Raw genomic sequence first — 24,279 nt, forward strand, 5'->3', positions numbered from 1 at the left:
ATTTAGATTATGTCTCTCACAGTGGACATGCACCTACAATGACAATTTCAGACCCCTCCATGAATTCTAAGTGGAAGAACTTGCAAAATAGCAGGGTGTTCAAATACTTATTTTCCTCGGTGAGCCCCCTCTTACCTCGGTGAGCTATTGGTGATGGAATAGTTGTTCTGGAATACACGTTACATCCTTAAACATGATAAGCAAGATGAAAGTTAACAAGGACTACTTCCAAATGTCTTCTTTCTGTTTTTTAAGGCCTTTTGGGGCTTTACACTGAGAGACACAAGACCAGATTTTAATTTAAAATGAGTGCAGCAAAGTAACTTTCAGTCCTGTGACCGAAATCTGATCTTGTTATGTCACATGCTTTTTTGGACAAACCATCAGACCCACATGTTTACGCCAAAACAACTATTGCATTGTAAAGCTTAATCTCTCATTTACCTGAAAATGATATAGGCACATATTCGGAACTGTATGTCTTTGTGCGTTATGTATTTATTTAGCAATATTCACAATGTTCTGTGCATGTTTGTCATGTCAGTTTTGCAATCATCGGCACTTTGCAAGGTTAATATGATTGGTGTGTGGTTTTTGTGTTGGATATGGTGGAGAGATCCAAGATTTGCTCAAAGATTCATTTAAGTGCAAATTCTAATCACAAAATTATTCCACTGCATTGCTGAATTCTTAAATCCGACTTGTGAAAAGGTGTTGATAATTTCCGAAGACATTAAAAAATGGTTTATTTGACAAAAAAAAAAAAAAGTTTCTTGTAATGTGTTGTATTTTTGACATTCACTGAAGGATTTTTTACAGTGTCAGTGCTTTGTAGTCAGAAATCAAGCTGTGACTTTATGAGGATTTAAATCTTTGTTGTATCCCCAATTTATTTCATATTAAACACATTTAATGCTGGAAGACTTTAACCCAAATTTTAAGTAATTTAATGTATAGAGTCATTTGAAATAAGGTTACACATCAGATACCACTGCCAAATACTCATCAGCAGCAGTGAGTGTATAAAAGTGAGTGTATAAAAAAAAAACCCTTGAAAATGGCATTGGACTTTAATTAAAATGAATAGTTTTGCACACAAGTTGGCCGAAGGAGGAGAAGGAGAGGAGGAAGACATCTACAGAGATGGCAGTAAAAGGAGAAGTGGAGGAGAGTAGAGGTTTGGGTTGGTACTTTAAATGTTGGTACTATGACTGGTAAAGTGAGAGAGGTAGCTGATATGATGGAGAGGAAAAAGGTAGATATGTTGTGTGTTCAGGAGACCAAGTGGAAAGGGAGTAAGACCAGGAACATTGGAAAGGAATGTGGAAGAGCAGATGGTGGTAGATTTTGACTTAATATAAATACAACTCGAATTCTACAAACTTGGAAAGTGCTAAATTAGGTATTTCAGGAAGAGGTAGGTCTTCGGTCGTCGCTTGAGGATAATCAGGGACTCTGCTGTACGGACATCTAGGGGAAGTTCATTCCACCACCTCGGTGTCAGAACAGAGAAGAGCTTTGAAGTGAACTTACCTCTCATTCTGAGAGAAGGTGGTACCAGTCGAGCAGTGCTGGGGGATCTCAGACAGCGTGGTGCAGTGCGAGATGTGATGAGGTCACTGAGGTAAGATGGTGCTGGTCCATTTTTGGCCTTGTAGGCAAGCATCAGTGTTTTGAATCTTATACGTGCAGCTACTGGAAGCCAGTGAAGGGAGCGCAGCAGTGGGGTGGTGTGGGAAAACTTGGGCTGATTGAACACAAGTCGTGCATCTGCGTTTTGGATCATTTGCAGTGGACGAATATCGTTCAGGGGAAGACCTGCCAGCAGAGAGTTGCAGTAGTCAAGTCTTGAAATGACAAGAGACTGAACAAGCAACTGGGCAGCCTGTATGGACAGAAAGCGTCGAATCCTTCGGATGTTATAGAGAAGAAATCAACAAGAACGAGCAACATTAGCGACATGTGGGAAGAAAGACAGTTCATTGTCCATAGTTACCCCAAAGTTACGAGCAGTGGCTAAAGGGGAGAGCAGAGAGTCGTGAAGTGTTATTTCACAAGTACAGATGACAGCTTGGCTGACCGAGCAGTATGCAGTTTCTCAGAAACGGCCAAAAGGGCTGTCTCTGTGGAATGTGCCGCTTTGAACCCAGACTGGTTCGGATCATGGAGGTTGTTCTGTGAGAGATAGACAGACAGTTGGTTAAAAACAGTGCGTTCCAGAGATTTAGAAAGAAAGGAGAGAAGTGATACCGGTCTGTAGTTGTTGATGTCTGGTGGATCCAGAGCAGGTTTCTTCAAGATGGGAATGACCCTTGCTTGCTTGAAGGTAGTTGGTACATAGCCAGATGTTAATGACCCATTGATGATTGTGGAGATGAAGGGCAGGAGATCTTGCATGACGGTCTGAAGCGTAGTTGAAGGGATTGGATCCAGAGGACAGGTGGTGGGATTGCAAGATCGGATGACTTGCAGTATTGCAATCTTGCAAGAGGCAAGATGACTGAAGTTTGTCGGATGGGAGGTTGAAGTCACCAAGAACTGTCAGAGGGGTGCTGTCAGAGGGGAAAGTACTGAGGAGCGTGTCCATCTCTCCTAGGAAGTCTCCAAGGGGACCAGGAGGGCGGTAGATGACAATGATGAAAAGGTTGATCGGAGAGGTAACTAAAACTGCATGAAATTTAAAAGAAGACATGGTTAGATGAGACAAAGGGAGATGTGTGAAACACCATATCCGTGATAAAAGTAGACCTGTACCACCACCTCTACCAGTTTCTCTTGGTGAGTGAGAGAAAGCATAGGCAGAAGACAGAGCAGCTGGTGTAGCAGTGTTCTGTGGGGATATCCAGGTCTCAGTAAGTGCCAGAAAGTCAAAGGTGTAGTGGAAAGCCAAACCTGTGATAGTCAGCTTTCATTACAGCAGACTGACAATTCCAGAGCCCACCTACCACCGCTGTTTGAGATTGAGACAACATGGGAGGGTAGATGAGGTTACTGGCAAAGTGACATCTGTTCTGTGGATGGGAACGTCTGTGTCTGTAGGAGATGACTACAGAGATGGGTTTGAGGCACATGACTGATCTCCCAGTTTGAGATCAATGTGTTTTAGAAAAAGAAAAAGTACAAATAAGACTTTCTAAATAACACTAAGAGTTACTGGCTTTGAGGGGGCTACCTACTTGTGGGGGCTACCTTCAATATAAGTGAGTAAGCCCTGCCCACAATTCACACTTCAAGTGAGACTGAAACTATCCTTGATTAATCACCTGACCAAACTAATAAGCACAGACCAACACTCTAGAATCAACTGAGTTAAATAGATATACAAAGGTAGAATCCTACCTTACCGGAAGAGAGTAGATTCAAGATAAAGCTAAAGCACACTGAAGATTGAGCTGGTTACACCTTCAATATAAGTGAGTAAGCCCTGCCGACAATTCACACCTCAAGTGAGACTGAAACTACCCTTGATTAATCACCTGACCAAACTAATAAGCACAGACCAACACTCTAGAATCAACTGAGTTAAATAGATATACAAAGTTAGAATCCTACCTTACCAGAAGAGAGTAGATTCAAGATAGAGCTAAAGCACACTAAGTGAGGAGAGTGTGTTTAGAAGGTGGAGGGAGTATTTTGAGCAGCTGATGAATGAGGAAAATCAGAAAGAGAGAAGGTTGGATGATGTGGAGTTGGTGAAGCAGGAAGTGGATAGGATTAGTAAGGAGGAAGTGAGAGCAGCGATTAAGATGATGAAGAGTGGAAAGTCAGTTGGACCAGATGACATACCGGTAGAAGCATGGAGATGTTTAGGAGAGATGGCAGTGGAGTTTTTAACCAGATTGTTTAACAAGATTCTGAAATGTGAGAAGATGCCTGAGGAATGGAGAAGGAGTGTGCTGGTACCGATCTTTAAGCATAAGGGAGATGTGCAGACCCACAGTCACTACAGGGGAATTAAGTTGATCAGTCACACCATGAAGTTATGGAAAAGAGTAGTGGAAGTTAGGCTGAGAGAAGAGGTGACCATCTGTGAGCAACAGTATGGTTTCATGCCGAGGAAGAGCACCACAGACGCATTATTTGCTTTGAGAATGTTGATGGAGAAGTATAAAGAAAGAAAAAAATGAAATTGCATTGTGTATTTGTGGATTTAGAGAAAGCGTATGACAGAGTGCCAAGAGAGGAGTTGTGGTATTGTATGAGGAAGTCAGGTGTGTCAGAGAAGTATGTGAGGGTGGTGCAGGACATGTATGAGGACAGTGTGACAGCAGTGAAGTGTGCAGTAGGAACGACAGACTGGATCAAGGTGAAGGTTGGACTGCATCAAGGTTTGGCCATGAGCCTTTTCCTATTTGCAGGGGTGATGGACAGGTTGACAGACGAGGTCAGACAGGAGTCTCCCTGGACTATGATGTTTGCGGATGATATTGTGATTTGTGGTGAGAGTAGTGAGCAGGTTGAGAAGAGCCTCTAGAGGTGGAGGTATGCGCTGGAGAGAAGGGGAATGAAAGTCAGTAGGAGTAAGACAAAGTACATGCAGTGGAGTGGTGCGGTTGCAGGGAGAAGAGATGGAGAAGGTGGAGGAGTTCAGGTACCTGGGGTCAACAGTGCAAAGTAATGGAGAGTGTGTTAGGGAAGTAAAGAAAAAAGTGCAGGCAGGGTGGAATGGGTGGAGAAGAGTGACAGGAGTGATTTGTGATAGAAGAGTATCTGCATGACTGTGGTGAGACCTGCGATGTTGCATGGTTCAGACAGTGACATTGAGTAAAAGACAGGAGGCGGAGCAGGAGGTAGCAGAGCTGAAGTTGTTAAGCATTTCATTAAGAGTGACTAGGATGGACAAGATTAGAAATTAGTTTATTAGAGGGACAGCCCATGTAGGACGTTTTGGTGACAAGGTGAGGGAGGCGAGATTGAGATGGTTTGGACATGTGCAGAGGAGGGACATAAGTTATATTGGTAGAAGAATGCTGAGGATGGAGCCACCAGGAAGGAGGAAAAGAGGAAGGCCAAGGAGGAGGGTGGTGAGGGAAGACATGCAGGTAGTTGGTGTGAAAGAGGCAGATGTAGAGGACAGGGTGGTATGGAGACGGATGATCCGCTGTGGCGACCCCTAATGGGAGCAGCCAAAAGAAGAAGAAGAAGAAGAAGAAGAAGAACAAGAAGAACAAGAAGAAGAAGAAGAAGTTTTGCACACAAATCTCCATCAGTGAACAGCTGAAAACTTGAACATGATAGACTTAATGATGAAACTATAAGGAACTTCCTGGATAAAAGCAAATACACAGACAGAGAAGGGAAACTGTTTATAATTGTCCAGTGATTAGGTTAGATTAGCTCTTGAGACTGGTTCCTGTCAGGGTTTCTTCCTCATATTCCTCTTATCAGGGAGTTTTTCAATGTCTGTTTATTACTGTAAGGCAGCCTTACTCAACCTCGCTCCTGTATGCAGCCTCGATGAGGCTGATGACTGTGGTGTCATCTGCAAACTTCTGGAGATTGACAGAGGGGTCTGTAGAGGTGAAGTCTTTGGTGTTTAGAAGAAAAGCAGAGAGGACAGAACACATCCTGGGTGGGGCACTAGTGCTAATTGTATGGCTGTTTGACATGAATTTTCTCAGTCTCACTAGCTGTTGACTTACTGTCAGAAAGCCGGTGATCCACTGACAAACAGTGCTAGGAAGAAAGAGCAGGCCTAGTTTGTTCTGGACCACTGTGATGATCAACTGAAGTCCACAAACAATATCTTTGCATAAGTCCCTGATTTGTCCAGATGTTGCAGGACGAAGTGCAGTCCCATCTTTACTGCATCAACCACATACCTGTTCCCTAGGTAAGCAAACTGCAGGAGGTCCAGCAAGGGTCTAGCGATGTCCTTTTGCCAACACCAGTCTTTAAAAATGAGTTTATGACCACAGATGTTAGGGCAAAGAGTCTGTAGTCCAGTGATTCTTGGTTTCTTTGGGATGGGGATGATAATGGAGCATTTAAAGCAGGCAGGCACTTCGCACAGTTCCAGTAATCTGTTAAAGAGCTGTGAAAAGATGGAAGCCAGCTGGACTGCACAGGTTTTTAGACAGGCTGATTAAATTTTTTGTGAAACTAATCTGAAGTACAGGAGAAGGAGAAAGGGGGGCTGCTGGAGTTGTTGATGATTGAGTGGTGAGATGGTCAGAATGGGTGTGAAGTGTAAAACCAAGAGTTTCAAATCTACATTAAAACTCATTCAGACATAAAAGTAGCTCCTCTTGGCCGCTCTAATCTCCTTTATCAGTGTGCCTCTATCCTGATTGTACAAGATGCTGTCCCCATTCCTGAAGGCATCCTCTTTGGCCTGACAAAGCTGTCTGAGTCTTTCTGTGAACCATGGCTTATTGTTGTTGTGTGTTAAATGAGTCCTGTTAGGAATGTATATATCCCCAAAGAAGTTGTAAGATGTTACAGAGTCTGTGAAATTTGATTGGACCTGACTGCCTGCAACTAGAATACAGTGATAGTCAGGGTCATTTCTGAGTAAAGATAGACTGAATGAATTAGCAAACATATAAAAGAATACTTTTTGTAAGGGTTTGAATATGACGATTTAATTTCAATGATTTTTGGAGTGATTTTGCCTTTACAATTTGCTGTATAGTCTAAAGTCAATACAGTAAGATGCTTAAGAGTATTTGAATATGGGCCATGATTTTATATACATACCGTATTTTCCGGACTATAAGCCGCTACTTTTTTCCCATGCTTTGAACTCCGAGGCTTAAACAACGAAGCGGCTAATTTATGAATTTTTTCTGGGTTTTCCCGGGTTTCACAAACTTCAAGCCAAAAAACTGAGCGACATAACATTAGACCAATAAAATTTCAGAACGGAAACGAATAAACGCACTTCACCTGTGCTCTGAGCTGCACGGCATCGGGAGAAAAGCTTCCACCGGGTGATTTTTAAACGCACAACGATGACAAAAGATAAACTCCCAAGAGAAATTGTTGTGTTAGGAAGGAGAAGGACAGTGAACAATGACTTACTTGGTATGCTACTGTTTAGATACAAGCCGTTGTAACACGTTGAGTCTGGGTTAAGGGATAGCTCGCTAACTCCAGTTGCAACAGAAATCATATAAGCACAGACAGGTTTCCAAAGCTTTTTTATTTTTCTTGGCAACAGCGTTACGGGTTAGTCAAAGAAACTTAGAAATTAGCATCAGAAAATAATAAACACATAATCCTGGGTCTTGCACACACGCAGTAATACCGGAAAAAAATGCAGTGGCAGGCTATTCCCAAAATACTGCTATGCTCCTAAAGGAAGCGCAACATATTTCACCCGTTACACCATGTGTAACGTGTCTTTTGTTAAAGCCTGTGTAAAGTTAGTTAGTTTCAGTGTAGACAAATACGGCTTATAGACAGGTGCGGCTTATTTATGTTAAAAATAAAAATATTTGTAAAATTCAGTCAGTGCGGCTTATATTTGGGTGCGCTTAATAGTCCGGAAATTACGGTATGTGGTTTATAGATGTGGTGAAGGAAGACTTGCAGGTAGTTGGGTTGAAAGAGGCAGATGTAGAGGACAGGGGGTGTATGGGGGTTGTATGGAGACAGATGATCCGACCCCTAATGGGAGAAGCCGAAAGAATAAAAAGTAGATTTTATATACACATACCACAAACATTAAAGTGTATTATTTGTGTTCTGATGAAAACCGAAAAACATCTCTGCTGTCTTTTTTATAAAAGAAACACCGTTCTGAAGCGTCCTTACATACATTTGAACAGCTCGCAACACGATTAGACAAAAAAAACTTGCGGCCGGCTTCACCATGTATTTTCAAACTGCAGCTGGCTTGACGGCAGTCGAATATTCAGCAATTCATCCCTTTTAAGAATGACTACTTGAAACACTAAAAACAGGGCAATGTAACAAAAACAGTAAAGCAACTAGAGAGCTCCACACCGAGGCAGCTATTGACCCAAGACATATAAAAGAATATTAGCTAAGCTGTATAAAAGAATTTGGTTTAAAGAAATGATTCACGACTCTGGGCCGTTGATTTGGATCCCAAAAATGCGGTTGTGTCCCCACCTACAGTTTAGTTTAAGAATTGCAAGTGGAAACGCACCGAATGCTGAGAGCCTGTGAGCGCATAAGCGGCATTTTAATATTTGAATATTGCCAGATATTTAATTTCTACCCTCTACGCTATTTTTTAGGTTTATTGTTCAACTAAAATGTAACATTATACTTAACTAATAGTACATTATGAACAATAAAATAAAAATAAAAGAACATATTTTTTCAAGGATGGTAAAATGTTTACTCAGTAGTTACACTGTTTCTAAGTGCGCATGCCTGGCAACCCAGTAGGCAACTTAGTATATAAAGAGGGGGTAACGGCTGTTTTGCTTCAGACAGCATATCCCATCGTTGAGATACGCATGACCGGAAAGCTCGCGTTTATTTTATAATTGACCTACAGACATGGCCTTCCGGGTCAAAGCATCTAAGAACATTCTTTTTCTTATTAGTTTATTATTTTGGGTGAGTATATCGTCTCTATTCTCATTTTACCCACTAGCAGATGAAACTATAGTCAATGTTGAAAGTCATCCCTGTATATTATATATCTGTGAGTAGAATAAAATTATTATTCTAAAAATAATTATATTTTAAGAACAATACTTTTAGAATCAGAAAAATAATACATTATATTAAGATAATAAAAACTCTTAAACATATAGTATATTAGTTTGCTGATTCAGTTTCTGTAAATAAACATAATAAACCTAAGCAAGAAAGTGCAAAGTATCTATCTACCACATTATTGATAGCCCCCACAGTATTGATGAAGTGTATTCTGGGTTTTTTCTGTTTGTTCGGATAACAACACGTCAATTTCGGTGTCATATTTTTCTCTAATTTATGCGTGATCTTGTTCACGTGTAAAATTTCAATGCCGCATTGTAAAAATCAATAGATTTTGTACGCCTCTTAAAGGCGAACATATATAAAGTGGGAAGGATTTAGGCACTTTTGTGTGCCTCAGTATGACCCTCGAGCCAGTAAAAAAAATCCTATTAAAGCCTATATGAGAGATGTGATTCATACAAAGTGAGTATTCTCATGGACAGCTTCTTTTAGTCATAACTGATCACTGTCTTTCTCTAATCTGTGGCTGAAAGTGTAACTTTCTACAGCAGTCAAGTTTTCTGGTCACAAATCCAAGAAACATCATTTGGTGATGGAGTAGTTGTTCTGGAATAGTTGTTCCGGAATACACGTTACATACTTAAACATGATGAGCAAGATGAAAGTTAACAAGGACTACTTTCAAACTTCTTCTTTCTGTTTTTTTTTTTAGGCCTTTTGGGGCTTTACACTGAGAGACACAAGACCAGATTTTAATTTAAAATTAGTGCAGCAAAGTAACTTTCAGTCTCGTGACCGAGATCTGGGCTCTTGTTGTGTCACATGCTTTTTTGGATAAACCATCAGACCCACATGTTTAAGTCAAAACAACAACTATTGCGTTGTAAAGCGTAATCTCTCATTTACCTGAAAATGATATAGGCACATATTCGGAACTGTATGTCTTGTATTTGTATTTGTATTCTGTGCGTCATGTATTTATTTAGCAATATTCACAATGTTCTGTGCGTGTTTGTCATGCAGTCAGGTCACGCTGTTGTTTTCAGTAGTTGTTCATGAGTTCTTTTTTTAATTTTGATTTCTCTGTCTCCAGTGGTCAGGAGCGGTGTTCACGTATGTCGGCTCTTATTTCATAACCAGCTATAAGAATTTTGATGACTTCAGGGTTGACGATTATGGCCTTGTCCCTGCAATCATCATTCTTGCCGTGGCCGGAGTCATGTTTTCAATCAGCATAATTGGCTGCTGTGCAATTTTGAGGGAGTCTAAAATTGGCCTAGGCTTTGTGAGTACGGAATTTTCTGGAGCACAATCCCGAAAATATTGAGTTTCAGTTTTAAAAATAAAAAGGAGAAGCTAATTATTTTAACTCTTTCTTTCTTCATGCACATTTTGTTTACATGCAGTTCCTACTGATCATCTGGCTGATCCTTGCTGCGGAGGTCACTGCCTTAGTGTTTGGCTACGTGTACAAACCATCAGTAAGTTTTCTGGTTTGGTAATTGCTGCTTTATAATTACTGTATTATTTTGGTGTCGACTTTCATGAATGTAGTTTGGTATTTTATGAGCTTAATATTATGAGCTTTTATCTTAAATTCATTTTTAAATTTGGTAGAGCCTTGTGATCTATAGACAATATTTCTTAAATGATTTTTAAATAACCGTGAATGATCTTTTAACTGACAGATAATTGATGGCTTGTACGGGTCAGCGTATAATCTTTTTTATATGTACGATGGCTATAATTCACAATCCGAAGCAGTGGATTACTTGCAGACTCAGGTAAATAATTATTATAATTAGGTGTAATACATTAATAAAAACCTGTAGGCTGTACTTTTTTTTTTAATAATGGCACATGTCTATTTGCTCTCTCTTTTTCCAGTTGCAATGTTGTGGGTTAACTGACTACAACGACTGGAAAAATTTTCGATGGTACTATGTTTACAAAACTGTGCCTGAATCATGCTGCAGAGCAAACGAACCGTGCAGTGGAAAATTGGAACAGCCACATCTGCTGAATACTGGCGTAAGAGAAAAAAAATCTAAACGCCATTATTTTACATGTCAAACAATTCTGATCTCTACAATTACTGTATTTTTATCATTCGGGGGACAAATGATGTTCTTCAAAATCAAACCCTGCAATGTAGTCCTTCTATTTTTTAGGGATGTGTAGATAAATTGCAGCAGCTGCTGGAGCGTGTGCTGAATTTTGCCCTGCTTGTCATCTTGGGATTTGCCATCATAAAGGTATGTTAGGCCTATAATTTGTACAGCAATTACCTGCTTTTAAAAAGAATAATGTGGTAATTTTTGCACTGGTAACAATTTCTTTCTTTTCTTCAGTTCTTAGGTATTTTAAGCATTTCTTTTATCATCTGCCGAAAACCCGGAAATGACTACCGAACACTTTATGCATAAAAGGTTCCATAAAGCTTCTTCATTATCAATAATGAAGATAGTCAGACATTTTTCATAATCTCATCAGTGACAATACTTACATTTCACACATTTGTTTTTCATGGCTTAGTATTTTAAGTTTTATTGTGGTCTTTGCATAGAAAAGCAAAAATCACTGTTGTATTAAGAAATGAAGGAAGCAAATAATCTTACTTGTTTCCTTTTGTGGTAAGGACCAAAGTGCAGATGAATTTGCTGCTTTTGGTTGACTGGTGTGCCTTAGCCAGCTATGTTTACTATTTGTATTCTACCTTAATTCATCAGGAATGCACACTTGCATGTACCTATTTTTAATTGTAAGTTCAACAATAAAAGGGAGTTCTACAATTGCCTGAACTGACTTCTTACAACATGTTAATAAACACTGAATTGATCGTGATTCAAAGCATCAAATGTTTTGATGCTTTATTCTTTTGCTATTAAACATCTAAGGAATCAGAGATCATATATTAAATGCTGACTTGCTGAGTATTTATTGTATTGACGATTAAATAAATGTCAAATAATTGTTTGTGTTAATTTCAAACTTAAAAGCAGCACTTTTTAGTTTAACATTTGTAATAATTTCAGGTATTATCTGTGTCATGGTGACATCATTATAAACTGAGAGTTTATAGCATGGGATCAGAAAGTTTATTAACCCCTTAATTCCTGTTCAATTTAGTAGATATCTGTTGGAGAGTATTTTTTTTTTCTTTTAAGACTATGTTCTTGATCATATCTACATTAATGCAAAAATGACAATTTATTATTTTGTGTAACCATATGATCCAGTATTCATTTGCTAAAAAAATATTTAACCATAATAATTTTATGCAAGGTAAAGTGTTCAATCATGTGTGCAATGTATATGTTTGTACTAGCATTTCAATCGAATTTTAATATGGCCTTCTGATTCTTGCTACTCATCTTCTATTGTTTTTTGTTGTTCATCTTCAATCCTGATTCTAAGCTTTGAGTTTCATTATCATCAACTGTTTTTCCTGTTCCATGTCTATTTGAGTACAAGTGTTTTTTCACAACATTTCAATTAGTTCTGGCTATGCCCTGATCAGTTTCTGTTTCCTTCTCAGCTTCAAAATGGCTTGCTATATATATATATATATATATATATATATATATATATATATATATATATATATATATATATATTTATATACACAATGTTATATTATTAATAATAAAATAATTTTTATTGTTAAAGAAATGTAATAATTTGCTATTGCATAATATGTTACAATATAAATGATATAATGAATAGAAATGATTTTCATTTTTTAATTAAACATTTTCAAAAAGATGTGAACATGTAACATATCAACCGAATAAATACCACAATGAGCTTCTAAACACATTTTAAATTATGCTGTAGACAAACTTCATGCGTTTAATTTTATTCATGAGTAAACACTCTCTCAAAGTCAAAAAATAAATAAACATTTTCATCCTATTTTATTTACAGGGAATTCATTTTATTTTACCACAGTGTTATTATTTAAAATATGTGTGTATGTAATTTTTAAAATTAAAAAATTTTAATTGATGATTGTGGGGCCCCCTAGCGTTCTCTTGGGCCCATATGCCTGGCATACTCTGCACCCCCCCTAACGGCGCCCCTGAACCTGACCCTTTTGATGATGAGGCACTGGGAGGGCAGCCAGCTCTCCTGCTGGCCAGTCCACAGACTGAGTCCATGCAGTAGAGCAAAGCTGATCCATCAGTGTCCTGCCTGATTTCTTACTCTGACTAATCTGGGACATTTTCCCTTTGGCATAACTGTATTAGAAAATGTGCCTTAGTAGTATCAGCTTTGTATTTCTGAGAAGCTCTACTTACTAGAGTTGTAAAATAGTAATGTAGTATTGACATAAGTCTTTGGCAAGTAATTTCAAAACAGCGCTCCACTAATTAATATTTATTCTGAGATGCATAATGACTAAAGATTAGGTTTTTGTAAATAGTCCTGGTATTTCGCAATGAGTCCTCATATGTACACAGGAAATTATAATAACGACAGCAGCTCTGGAGTCATTTGTTTTGACCTTTCTGGCATTGAGGACATTTACAACACAAGGAGTGTCAGAATGGCAGAATCTATCAGGATAGACCCCTTGATAGAGACTCAAAGCACTTTTGTATGGCACTGAATAAGGGCATCTGCTAAATGCCATAAATGTAAATATAAAATGTTGATGATAAACATTCCCTCTGCATGATGCCACAACTACTATGCTCCAAAAGTCTCCAACATGCCGTGCCATAAATTCCAGAACGGATTTTATATTGTTTTCTCATTCAAATAATGGTTCTTTTATAAAGACAAGCTATAATATATTTCTTAATCAGTTACGGAATCAATGCCTTATTTAATCAGAGTTATGGTGTGTCCTGTTCTTTTTATTTTAATAGGAGGTAAGAATTATTTAACTCTGGTCAAAATAACATGACAATTATGCCATTTGTCAGATGCCCTTATCCAGGGCAATTTACAATTATCTCACCAACCCTCTCTGTCGCCAGACCTGATTTCATGAAAGTAGTGCATGACAGTTGGCAATGTTATTAAAAAAAATTCATAATGATAAGGTTGGATATAAAAACTGACAGGCTTAGAATAGACAAGTTAGAATGACATATATGGTGTCAAATAGGGTGGATTAAAACTCCACAAGCTCCATATAAAACATAAAAAAGTGTTTGGAGGCAGTGATGAAGTGTGGGCAATGCACGGTTTATCACATTTGGTATTTCTGTGACTACGAGAACACAGTAGTTGGTAATGTAATCTTTGTTTTCTTAATATGAGCCCATGGAAATGCAATTTTTTGTACTCAGTGTAAACATTTTTTAGAATCATACCCATTTAAGCAAACTGCAAATGTCAGAATCTGTATATGAAGTAAATGTGTGAACGGTGACCCTTGTAATACATTTACATTTAAGCCCTAATCCAAACCTACTTAAAGAGCTACTCATCCAAATATGTGAGCTGTAATCAATGCAATCGCATGGCCTGAGGACAAAATGAAAAAACAAAGATTAAATTGACAACGTTTGTCCTGCCGGATGTTCCTGAAGTGACAGAAATACGATATGTGAAATAATTGGCATCTTTAACTTTCACTGATAATTATAGTATAAATCAGATCAGACTGTTCGTTACCTCTTTCCTATGGTACGATCACTAATTCTGTTGTCAGTCTCTCAGGTGCTTTTTATTGCCAGAAGCAGACGCAGCTTTGTAAATTCACGGCCGGAGGCAGCAGCCAATCCCGGCGCTTGCGCCTCTTGCCTCTCGTTCGCTATTGGTCTCTGGACTCGGGTACTCGCGAGCCGCGTTTGGTTTCCTGTCGGCGCGAGCAGGTGTCCAGATCAACGGGCGAAACGTGACGTCACGCCGGGGGTTACCAGAAGCGAGTTCTTTGGAACAGGAGAAAGCTGGGAGGAAACTCCGTGTGGAAGAAAAATGCGTGAAAAGAGAAGAGTTGTTTTGTTTTGTTTTTAATTCTCGGCTCGCAGGCTGTGTCTTTCACAACATAGGGCAGATGTAGTATGATGATTTGAAAAATTCCCGACTCAGAGCTGATAACAGGGTAGCATACTCTGACTGCGATATCTCCGACTACACTGGTGCCACACAATAACCGATGGGAAATCGTGATAAATGGGAACGTTTTCAACCCGTGACAACAATCTTGGTTTTGCACGGAGAAGCGTAAGAGCCATGAAGAAGCCTGAAGTGTAGTACGGTAAGGTGGAGCATCGCTCCCTTTGTACTTCTGTCACTGGATGCTGGGCCGATACACGGATTCTCCACTGTTGTTGTCTATCACCCATAACTCTGCCTTCCGAGCAGGACGGTTTAATCTCACTTGATTGTCCCGTAACGCTCTGCCCCACACACAAAGGGAGAGAAGAAAGACAGCAGCCTGTTATTGTGTGGCGGCGAGTTTCATCTGAGAGGTCGTCTGAATGTGCTCTTTATCTGTTTTTTTTTTATTTGTTGCCCACACAATCTTGAGCCAGAGCCTCTTACATGTACTGTATGTTCTTCTGGATCTGCTGCAGAACAGGTTCCTCAGTGAAACAGCAGCAGTCAGAGCCACAGCAATGTGCATTATTTATGAAGTTGGAGAACTGGAATGCAGACCGTCTGTGTGTGTGTGTGTGTGTGTCTGTATGTGTGTGTGGACTTTACATAGTTTTACACTTAAAACACACACACACACACACACACACACACACACACACACACACACTTTAGTAAGCACCAGGTGTTGTCAAAATATCAAGCTTTTGAAGGTCTTAACAACACCATTGTTTCAAGAAATTAGCAACAATTTAACCAATAGATCTCGTCCTGCTCCATAAAATCTGGCTTCATTTATGGTTTGTAGCTCCATCAGTTGTAGCAGATAACAAAATGGTAATTAAAGGAAAAAAGAAAACATTATAAATAAAAAAATGTGTATCCTGATTTTGCATTAAACATTGGATTTGTTATCATTATTTATTACCTAGATTTTACCTACTATAGACCTAGTCTTTCTAGCTAGGAGTGCTTTTAAAACCATTAAAAACTTAATATTTTAATATTTTTGTCATTTTAGGGGCTTGGGCATTTTTAGTTATTTTTTCCACAGATGTGTAATGTTTTAAAGTTCATTTATTCCTTCTCAATAACCATCCAGGAACATGGTGAATCTAGAGCATAGGAAACAATAGCTATAATACAGGGAAATAGGAGAATTGACTTCAAGCACATTGAGCTGCAATTTATGTATGAATATTGGCATATCAAATTGTAATTATAATAATTATTATTATTCGATCACATCACATCCATTCAGTGTTCTCTTAATTTTGCAAAAAAAAAAAAATTATAAAAATAAAAAGCTAATAAAGGATATGTAGATTTAGGATTAGGGTCATTTAAAGGAAGGCTTGGTTTTAATACAGTAGGTGGCTAGAAATATAACAAGCATCTTTTTACTATTTTATTTTATGAAAACAAAAAGATGAAATCAAAGAAGGAAAACTACAAGACTCTCATATTTTTCTTTAATTTGTTTACACTATTACATGCTTTAACTTGTCATTCCACTGATTGGCTGCTGGCTGAAGCCAAGGACAATGTAGTCAGACTTCATTGACGCCTTAAACTACACACTGTAGATGTAGTTTCTTTCTTGTTTTTAATAAAAATGTGATTGACAGCCCACAAAATTATTTTGGTGTGTAGGGATTCTGACTTTTATGTGAACATATGATTAACAATAGAAGAGATAATACATGCATAGCCTGTGAGAAATACAAACACGTCTTTTTAGGCATAACTTCAAGAACAAAACCAACATTTGCCTAGTACAGGCCTTTTTATAATTTGGTTTCAGTATAACTGTGTTTTGTATTCAGCTTTTCTCTTTCTTTCTCTCTCAGCAGTGAATACACAGAAACCTCGGCAGATAATGGCAAACATGGTGCTGAAAAGCCAACACAAAGACCAAGATGGCAAGTAGAATCTCTCAGATTACACCCTGATCATCACGATCAGTTCAGTATCAGACATAAACCAGCTCCAGCTCAGCATCTAGTGTGAGGCTAATGTGTGGCCCCAATAGTATAAACAATCTGGAGCTTCTGCAAGAGCAGAACTCAATTTGAGTGAGAGATGGAGCGGCTTTTGGAATAAGAGCTTGAAGCACAGGAAAAAGTGTATGCTGTAACTGTATATGGTATTAGACCATATCAGGTTGTGGGGTGTTGCTATGGAAACACTTGCCCTGTATCATGAAATTGTGTTGTATTCTGCCTTCCATGCTTTTTGTTTTGATATGGCTGTGTGAATAAAACTCCCCCTCATTTATGGGCTTCATGCAAAGTAGAAATCAGTTCAGCGGATGCTAATTAAAGATGACTATAATGATAGACAGTTTTGGCTTCAGTTTTTAATCTCTTTATAAATACATTTAACAGCTTGCTGCCTATCAGATACAGTGATAATAAAGAAAAATAGAAAATTTGGTCAAAAAGTACATAACTTACATAAATCCACCTAGTTTATATTTAGTTTTTATTTTAAACCAATGCAAATTAGTGTTACCAGAAAAGGCCTTCAATAAATGTTTCAATGATTATATGTATTCAGTTATTGTGGTTCTCTTTTTGAACATGTTATTTATTAAGTTTTCATCTGTCCTCAGCCTCCCTCAGGCAGTTTCATGTCGTTGATAGACGAAGTTTGCAACGAGTGGCAGTTAAGAAGCTGGCACTGCGTGACGACATGAGCATTAAACATGCATTGCGTGAAGTAAAAATCACATGCCGACTTCAACATGAGAACATAGTAAGAGTGTTTGAAGCACTGGGCCCCTGTGGCCAGCCTTTACCCCACAACCTCACTCAAGTCACAGAGATCTATATTGTGCAAGAGCTTATGGAAACAGATCTGGCCCAGATATTGGAGCAGGACCCATTGCCAGTAGCCCATGCCACTTTGCTTTTTTACCAGCTTCTGCGAGGCCTCAAGTTTATCCACTCAGCCAATGTGCTGCACCGTGACCTAAAGCCAGCCAACATCTTCATCAACACTGAGCAGATGCTGCTGAAGATAGGAGACTTTGGATTGGCACGCATTGTTGACCCACACTACTCACACAAGGTAGAGAACAAAGCAATATTCATTAGATATTAGAATTTAGTGCAGATTTGAGAGCATGAAATAGTGTGTAAATGATTTTCAGCACAGTGTTTTATGGATGTAGTAGTTTGCCAAAATACATTCACTGTATGATCTAATTGACAACACCTCCATTGTGCACTTTCTTTTTTATTAAAGGACATGAAACATTTGAACAACCGTATCATCAGTTCGGTTTTTATAAGCAAAATATACTAAAAAAACCTTTTCTTTGCGAGCTAAATTTGCTACATATAATGGTCGAGAATGCAGGCAAACTAGTATTCAAACTATGTACTCATTTTATCTTTGTCAATGGTTTTTCCCTCTTCTCTCCCATTCGCTACATAAAATGGTGGAGAATGCGGGCAAACTGTTGTTCAAACTATATACTCATTTTATCTTTATTAATGGTTTTTCCCTCTTCTCTCCCATTCGCTACATCCTCTTATCAGGGAGTTTTTCAATGTCTGTTTAATACTGTAAGGCAGCCTTACTCAACCGTGCTCCTGTATGAAGCCTCGATGAGGCTGATGACTGTAGTGTCATCTGCAAACTTCAGGAGATTGGCAGAGGGGTCTGTAGAGGTGTAGTCTTAGGTGTTCCAGGAGAAGAGCAGAGAGAAAAGAGCACATCCCTGGGGGGCACCAGTGCTAATCATATGGCTGTTTGACATGAATTTGTCTCACTAGCTGTTGACTTACTGTCAGAAAGCTGGTGATCCACTGACAAATAGTGCTAGGAAGAGAGAGCAGGCCTAGTTTGTTTTGGATCACTGTAATGATGAACTGAAGTCCACAAACAAGATCCTTGCATAAGATAAAGATCGACTGCATGAATTAGCAAACATATAAAGTACATTTTTTTGTAAGGGTTTGAATATGACGATTTAATTTCACTGATTTTTGGAGTGAATTTGCCTTTACAATTTGCTGTATAGTCCAAAGTCTATATAGTAAGATGTTTAACAGTATTTGAATATGGGCCATGATTTTATATACATATGTGGTTTATAGATGTGGTGAGGGAAGACATGCAGGTAGTTGGGTTGAAAGAGACAGATGTAGAGGACAGGTGGTGTACGGGGTGTATGGGCGGTGTATGGAGACAGATGATCCGACCCCTAATGGGAGAAGCCGAAATAAGAAAAAGAAGATTTATATACATATACCACAAACATGAAAGTGTATTATTTGTGTTCTGATGAAAAAAAAAAAAACATCTCTTTGTTGTATTTTTATACGCCGTTCTGAAGCGTCCTTACATCCATTTGGACAGCTCCCGGCACCCATGCCGTTATCGCGCATGATTAGACGAAAAAAACGTGCGGCCGGTTTCACCATGTATTTTCGAACTGCAGCTGGCTCGACAGCAGTCGAATATTCAACAGTTCATTCCTTTTAAGAGTGACTACTTGAAACACTAAAGACAGGGCAACGTAACAAAAACAGTAAAGCAACTGGAGAGCTCCACACAGAGGCAGCTATTGACCTAAGATATATAAAAGAATATTAGCTAAGTTGTATGAAAGAATTTGGTTTAAAGCAATGATTCCACGACTCCACGACTCTATGGGCCGTTGATTTGGATCCCAAAAATGCGGTTGTGTCCCCACCTACCGTTTAGTTTAAGAATTGCAAGAGCAAACGAACCGAATGCGAGCGCCTGTAAACGCATAAGGGGCATTTTAATATTTGAATATTGCCAGATATTTTTTCAAAGATAGTAAAATGTTTACTCAGTAGTCATGCTGTTTCTAAGCACGCATGCCTGGCAACCCAGTAGGCAACTTAGTATATAAAGAGGGGGTAACGGCTGTTTTGCTTCAGACAGCATATCCCATCGTTGAGATACGCATAACCGGAAAGCTCGCGTTTATTTTATAATTGACCTACAGACATGGCCTTCGGGGGCAAAACACCTGAGCAAATTATTTAGTTTTTTAGTTCAATATTTTTTGTGAGTATATTGTCTCTATTCTCGTTTTACCCACTAGCAGATGAAACTATAGTCAATGTTGAAAGTCATCACAGCATATTATATATCTGTGTAAATAATAAAATTTTTAGAATAATATTTTTAGAATCAGCAAAATAATACATTATATCAAGATAATAAATACTCTTAAACATATAATATATTATTTTGCTGATTCAGTTTCTGTAAATAAACATAATAAACCTAAGCAAGTAAGTGCAAAAAAAAAATCCTATTAAAGCCTATATGAGAGATGTGATTCATACAAAGTGAGTATTAGTTCTCATGGACAGCTTCTTTCAGTCATAACTGATCACTGTCTTTCTCTAATCTGTGGCTGAAAGTGTAACTTTTTAAAGCAGTCAAGTTTTCTAATCCAAGAAACATCATTTGGTGATGGAGTAGTTGTTCTGGAATACACGTTACATACTTAAACATGATGAGCAAGATGAAAGTTAACAAGGACTACTTCCGAACTTCTTCTTTCTGTTTTTTTAGGCCTTTTGGGGCTTTACACTGAGAGACACAAGACCAGATTTTAATTTAAAATTAGTGCAGCAAAGTAACTTTCAGTCTCGTGACCGAGATCTGGGCTCTTGTTGTGTCACATGCTTTTTTGGATAAACCATCAGACCCACATGTTTAAGTCAAAACAACAACTATTGCGTTGTAAAGCTTAATCTCTCATTTACCTGAAAAGTGATTTCTCTTTCTCCAGGTCTCAGGAGTGACGTTCACGTTACTTGGCTCTTATTTCATAGCCATCTATAAGATTTTTGAAGACTTCAGGGTTGACGATTATGGCCTTGTCCCTGCAATCATCATTCTTGCCGTGGCCGGAGTCATGTTCTCAATCAGCATAATTGGCTGCTGTGCAATTTGGAGGGAGTCTAAAATTGGCCTAGGCTTTGTGAGTATGGAATTTCCTGGAGCACAATCCCGAACATATTGAAATAAATTTCGCTTTGAGTTTCAGTTTTAAAAATAAAAAGGAGAAGTGAATTATTTTAACTCTTTCTTTCTTAATGCACATTTTGTTTGCATGCAGTTCCTACTGATCATCTTGCTGATCTTTGCTGCGGAGGTCACTGCCTTAGTGTTTGGCTATGTGTACGAACCATCAGTAAGTTTTCTGGTTTAGTAATTGCTGCTTTATAATTACTGTATTATTTTGGTGTCCACTTTCATGAATGTAGTTTGGTATTTTGTGAGCTTAATATTATGAGCTTTTATCTTAAATTCATTTTTAAATTTGGTAGAGCCTTGTGATCTATGGACAATATTTCTTAAATGATTTATAAATAACCGTGAATGATCTTTTTACTGACAGATAAGTGAAGGCTTCAGCGATTCAGAGTATGATTTTTTTTATATGTACGATGGCTATAATTCACAATCCAAAGCAGTGGATTACTTGCAGACTGAGGTAAATAATTATTATAATTAGGTGTAATACATTATTAAAAACCTGTAGGCTGTACTTTTTTTTAATAATGGCACATGTCTATTTGCTCTCTCTTTTTCCAGTTGCAATGTTGTGGGTTAACAGACTACAACGACTGGAAAAATTTTCGATGGTACTATGATCGCAAAACTGTGCCTGAATCATGCTGCAGAGCAAACGAACAGTGCAGTGGAAAATTGGAACAGCCACATCTGCTGAATACTGACGTAAGCAAAAAAAATGTGAAATGTGAAAATTTTTGCACTGGTAACAATTTCTTTCTTTTCTTCAGTTCTTAGGTATTTTAAGCATTTTTTTTTTCATCTGCCGAAGATCCAAAAATGACTGCCAATCACTTTATGCGTAAAAGTTTCCATAAAGCTTCTTCATTATCAATAATGAAGATAGTCAGACATTTTTCATAATCTCATCAGTGACGATACGAACATTTCACACATTAGTTTTTTATGGCTCAGTATTTTAAGTATTGTTGTGGTCTTTGCATAGAAAAGCAAAAAATCACTGTTGTATTAAGAAATGAAGGAAGCAAATAATTTATGCTTACTTGTTTCCTTTTGTGGTAAGGACCAAAGTGCAGATAAATGTATCAGAAATGCACACTTGCATGTACCTATTTATAATTGTAAGTTCAACAATAAAAGGGAGTTCTACATTTGCCTGAACTGACTTCTTACAACATTTTAAACACTGAATTGATCGTGAGTCGAAGTTTAAGTGTATTCCATTTTTAGTCTCTAGATTTTGTTTATGTAAATGTCAAATGTTTTGATGCTTTATTTTTTGCTATTAAACATCTAAGGAATCAGAGATCACATATTAAATGCTGACTTGCTGAGTATTTATTGTATTGATGATTAAATAAATGTCAAATTGTTTGTGTTAATTTCAAACTTAAAAGCAGCTCTTTTTAGTTTAACTTCTGTAAAAAAAAAAAAAAAGTGTAACTTCGGGTTATAATTTAATAAAAAAATTTAACCATAATAATTTTATGCAAGGTGAAGTGTACAAACATGTGTACAATGTATATGTATGTTTAGTGTAACCCTTTCATACTATGTGAAACTTTGGATTTTTATTTGTTGATGTACAGCAACCAGAAGATGGCAGGATTTGTTTATACATATGCAGCTAAAAGATGTGATGTATTAAACATTTTGGATATATACACTGTCTTTCAAACGTTTTGGAACAACAAACATGTAAGCTGTGACAATAGATCAGATTTTAGGTTTAGCTTTATGATATATTCATCTAGATAGATGTATGAGATGTGTTGAATATATTTGGTTGCATTTGCCATGCTTGCAGTAACTTCATCAAGCTGGCACTAGCATTTCTGTTGAATTTTAATATGGCCTTCTGATTCTTGCTATTCATCTACTGTTTGGTCTTTTTTTATTTTTGTACATCTAAGCTTTGAGTTTCATTATAATCAACTGTTTTTCCTGTTTCATGTCTAGTTGAGTACAAGTGTTTTTTCACAACATTTCAATTAGTTCTGGCTATGCCCTGATCAGTTTCTGTTTCCTTCTCAGCTTCAAAATGGCTTGCTTCTCTTTCAAACAGCTCTATGCTCTTTATGTTTGTTTATCAAACCAAATTGACAATTGTTTATATCAATGGAACTGAGGTACAGCAGGTCTCCAGCTTTAAGTTCTTGGGAGTTCACTTCTCTGAGGATCTGTCCTGGTACCAGAACATTTCAGCACTGTTTAGGAAGACACAACAATGTTCCCAGGGATTTTAACAGTTTCTACTGCGGCATCATCGAGAGCATCTTGAGGAAACTCCATCACTGGTTTCCACTGTGTGTGAAAGTAAATCCCTGCAAAGGGTGGTCAAAAATCTCCCAACGCATCACTGGCACCCAACTACCTGTCATTAAGCACCTTCACCACAGCAGATGTCTGTGCAAAGCTCACAACATCATCAGGGACTCTTCACATTCTAGTCACAAACTGTTTACCCTCCTTTCATCAAGAAGGAGATACAGAACCATACACACCAGAACCAGCAGGTTCAGAGAAAGCTTTTTTCCACCATCCACCATCACACTACTGAACTCTACATTGCACTGTTAGATCACTGTATATAACTTATGTACAATTATACATAAAATGTAAATATTACATATAAAAAAAATTTCATACTCCTCATATAAAAAACCAACTTGTCTTGCTATGGCTGATAGGGTCATCCCTTTGGCCTTCATCTGGACAAACTGCTGCCAGAGGTTTTCAGTCACTTTAGAACGGCCCACCATCTTGCAAAGTTTTAAAACGGCCCACCATCTTGTTCATGCAGGACAACGCTGTCTTGTGGCCGCAGATGTGCTAAAGTCATTCAGAGCAGAGGCCTGTACACTTCCTACTAATTGCTGACTGTTGTAACCTTCGGAAAATTTTGTTGTAATCTTTTTCCATGCTACAGTCATTGTTGTTCTCTAATTTTGATCAGTGTGTTTTCTGCAAAATAATGTTGTTGTTTTTTAAATGCCTTAGTTATTTTGTGGAAAAGGTGTTCTGGTAGCATGGTATAGACAGGACTAAAACTACTTCAACTGTTGAACAGTGAAGATGACATTATTTCTGAATTGTTCAATTGTTTATAAATTGTTCTCTAATTTTGATCTCCAGTGTGTGTATATACAGTGAGGAAAATAAGTATTTGAACACCCTGCTATTTTGCAAGTTCTCCCACTTAGAAATCATCAGAGGTGGCAAAAGTACACACATCCTTTACTTAAGTAGAAGTACAGATACTCATGTTTTAAAATACTCGGGTAAAAGTTCAAGTACTGATTAAACTTTTTTACTCAAGTGAAAGTAAAGAAGTCTTGGCTCAGACATGTACTTAAGTAAAAAGTAGTTTGTGTCGCCATTATGAGGGAAAAACCCACAAAACGCCACCTAGAGGGTTAATTGTGTAAAACATGGCGGATTTGGTGTTTGATTTGAGACTTGGCGCATAAATAAAACAAAAGTTTACTGATTAAAAATATTTTTATCTGGAGTTTATTTATTTATTTTATATCAAAGTAAAGAAAGGAC

At 37.9% G+C, this 24,279-nt stretch overlaps 1 protein-coding gene across 1 annotated transcript; it reads left to right on the forward strand.

The window, feature by feature from the left end:
* Window positions 1-8,383: 8,383 nt before the first annotated feature.
* LOC124399792 lies at window positions 8,384-21,874 on the forward strand. The gene is made up of 15 exons (XM_046870972.1): window positions 8,384-8,535; window positions 9,737-9,928; window positions 10,050-10,124; window positions 10,332-10,427; window positions 10,531-10,674; window positions 10,815-10,898; window positions 10,995-11,063; window positions 14,334-14,430; window positions 16,548-16,619; window positions 17,312-17,769; window positions 20,483-20,674; window positions 20,813-20,887; window positions 21,095-21,190; window positions 21,292-21,435; window positions 21,501-21,874. Exons 1-15 carry the CDS (start codon window positions 8,476-8,478, stop codon window positions 21,573-21,575), a joined length of 1,929 nt encoding a protein of 642 aa, XP_046726928.1. The 5' UTR covers window positions 8,384-8,475; the 3' UTR covers window positions 21,576-21,874.
* The last annotated feature ends 2,405 nt before the right edge of the window (window positions 21,875-24,279 follow it).

The sequence above is a fragment of the Silurus meridionalis genome, chromosome 17 (assembly GCF_014805685.1).
Source record: "Silurus meridionalis isolate SWU-2019-XX chromosome 17, ASM1480568v1, whole genome shotgun sequence".
Taxonomy (NCBI): domain Eukaryota; kingdom Metazoa; phylum Chordata; class Actinopteri; order Siluriformes; family Siluridae; genus Silurus; species Silurus meridionalis.

What these genes read in the sequence shown, in the direction of transcription:
- LOC124399792 (XM_046870972.1), top strand. Translation starts at nt 8,476, where the DNA reads ATGGCCTTCCGGGTCAAAGCATCTAAGAACATTCTTTTTCTTATTAGT. An exon ending in TGGATTACTTGCAGACTCAG is followed by an intron (nt 10,428 to 10,530) that starts GTAAATAATTAT and finishes CTCTTTTTCCAG; the next exon opens with TTGCAATGTTGTGGGTTAAC. An exon ending in CTAAAATTGGCCTAGGCTTT is followed by an intron (nt 20,675 to 20,812) that starts GTGAGTATGGAA and finishes GTTTGCATGCAG; the next exon opens with TTCCTACTGATCATCTTGCT.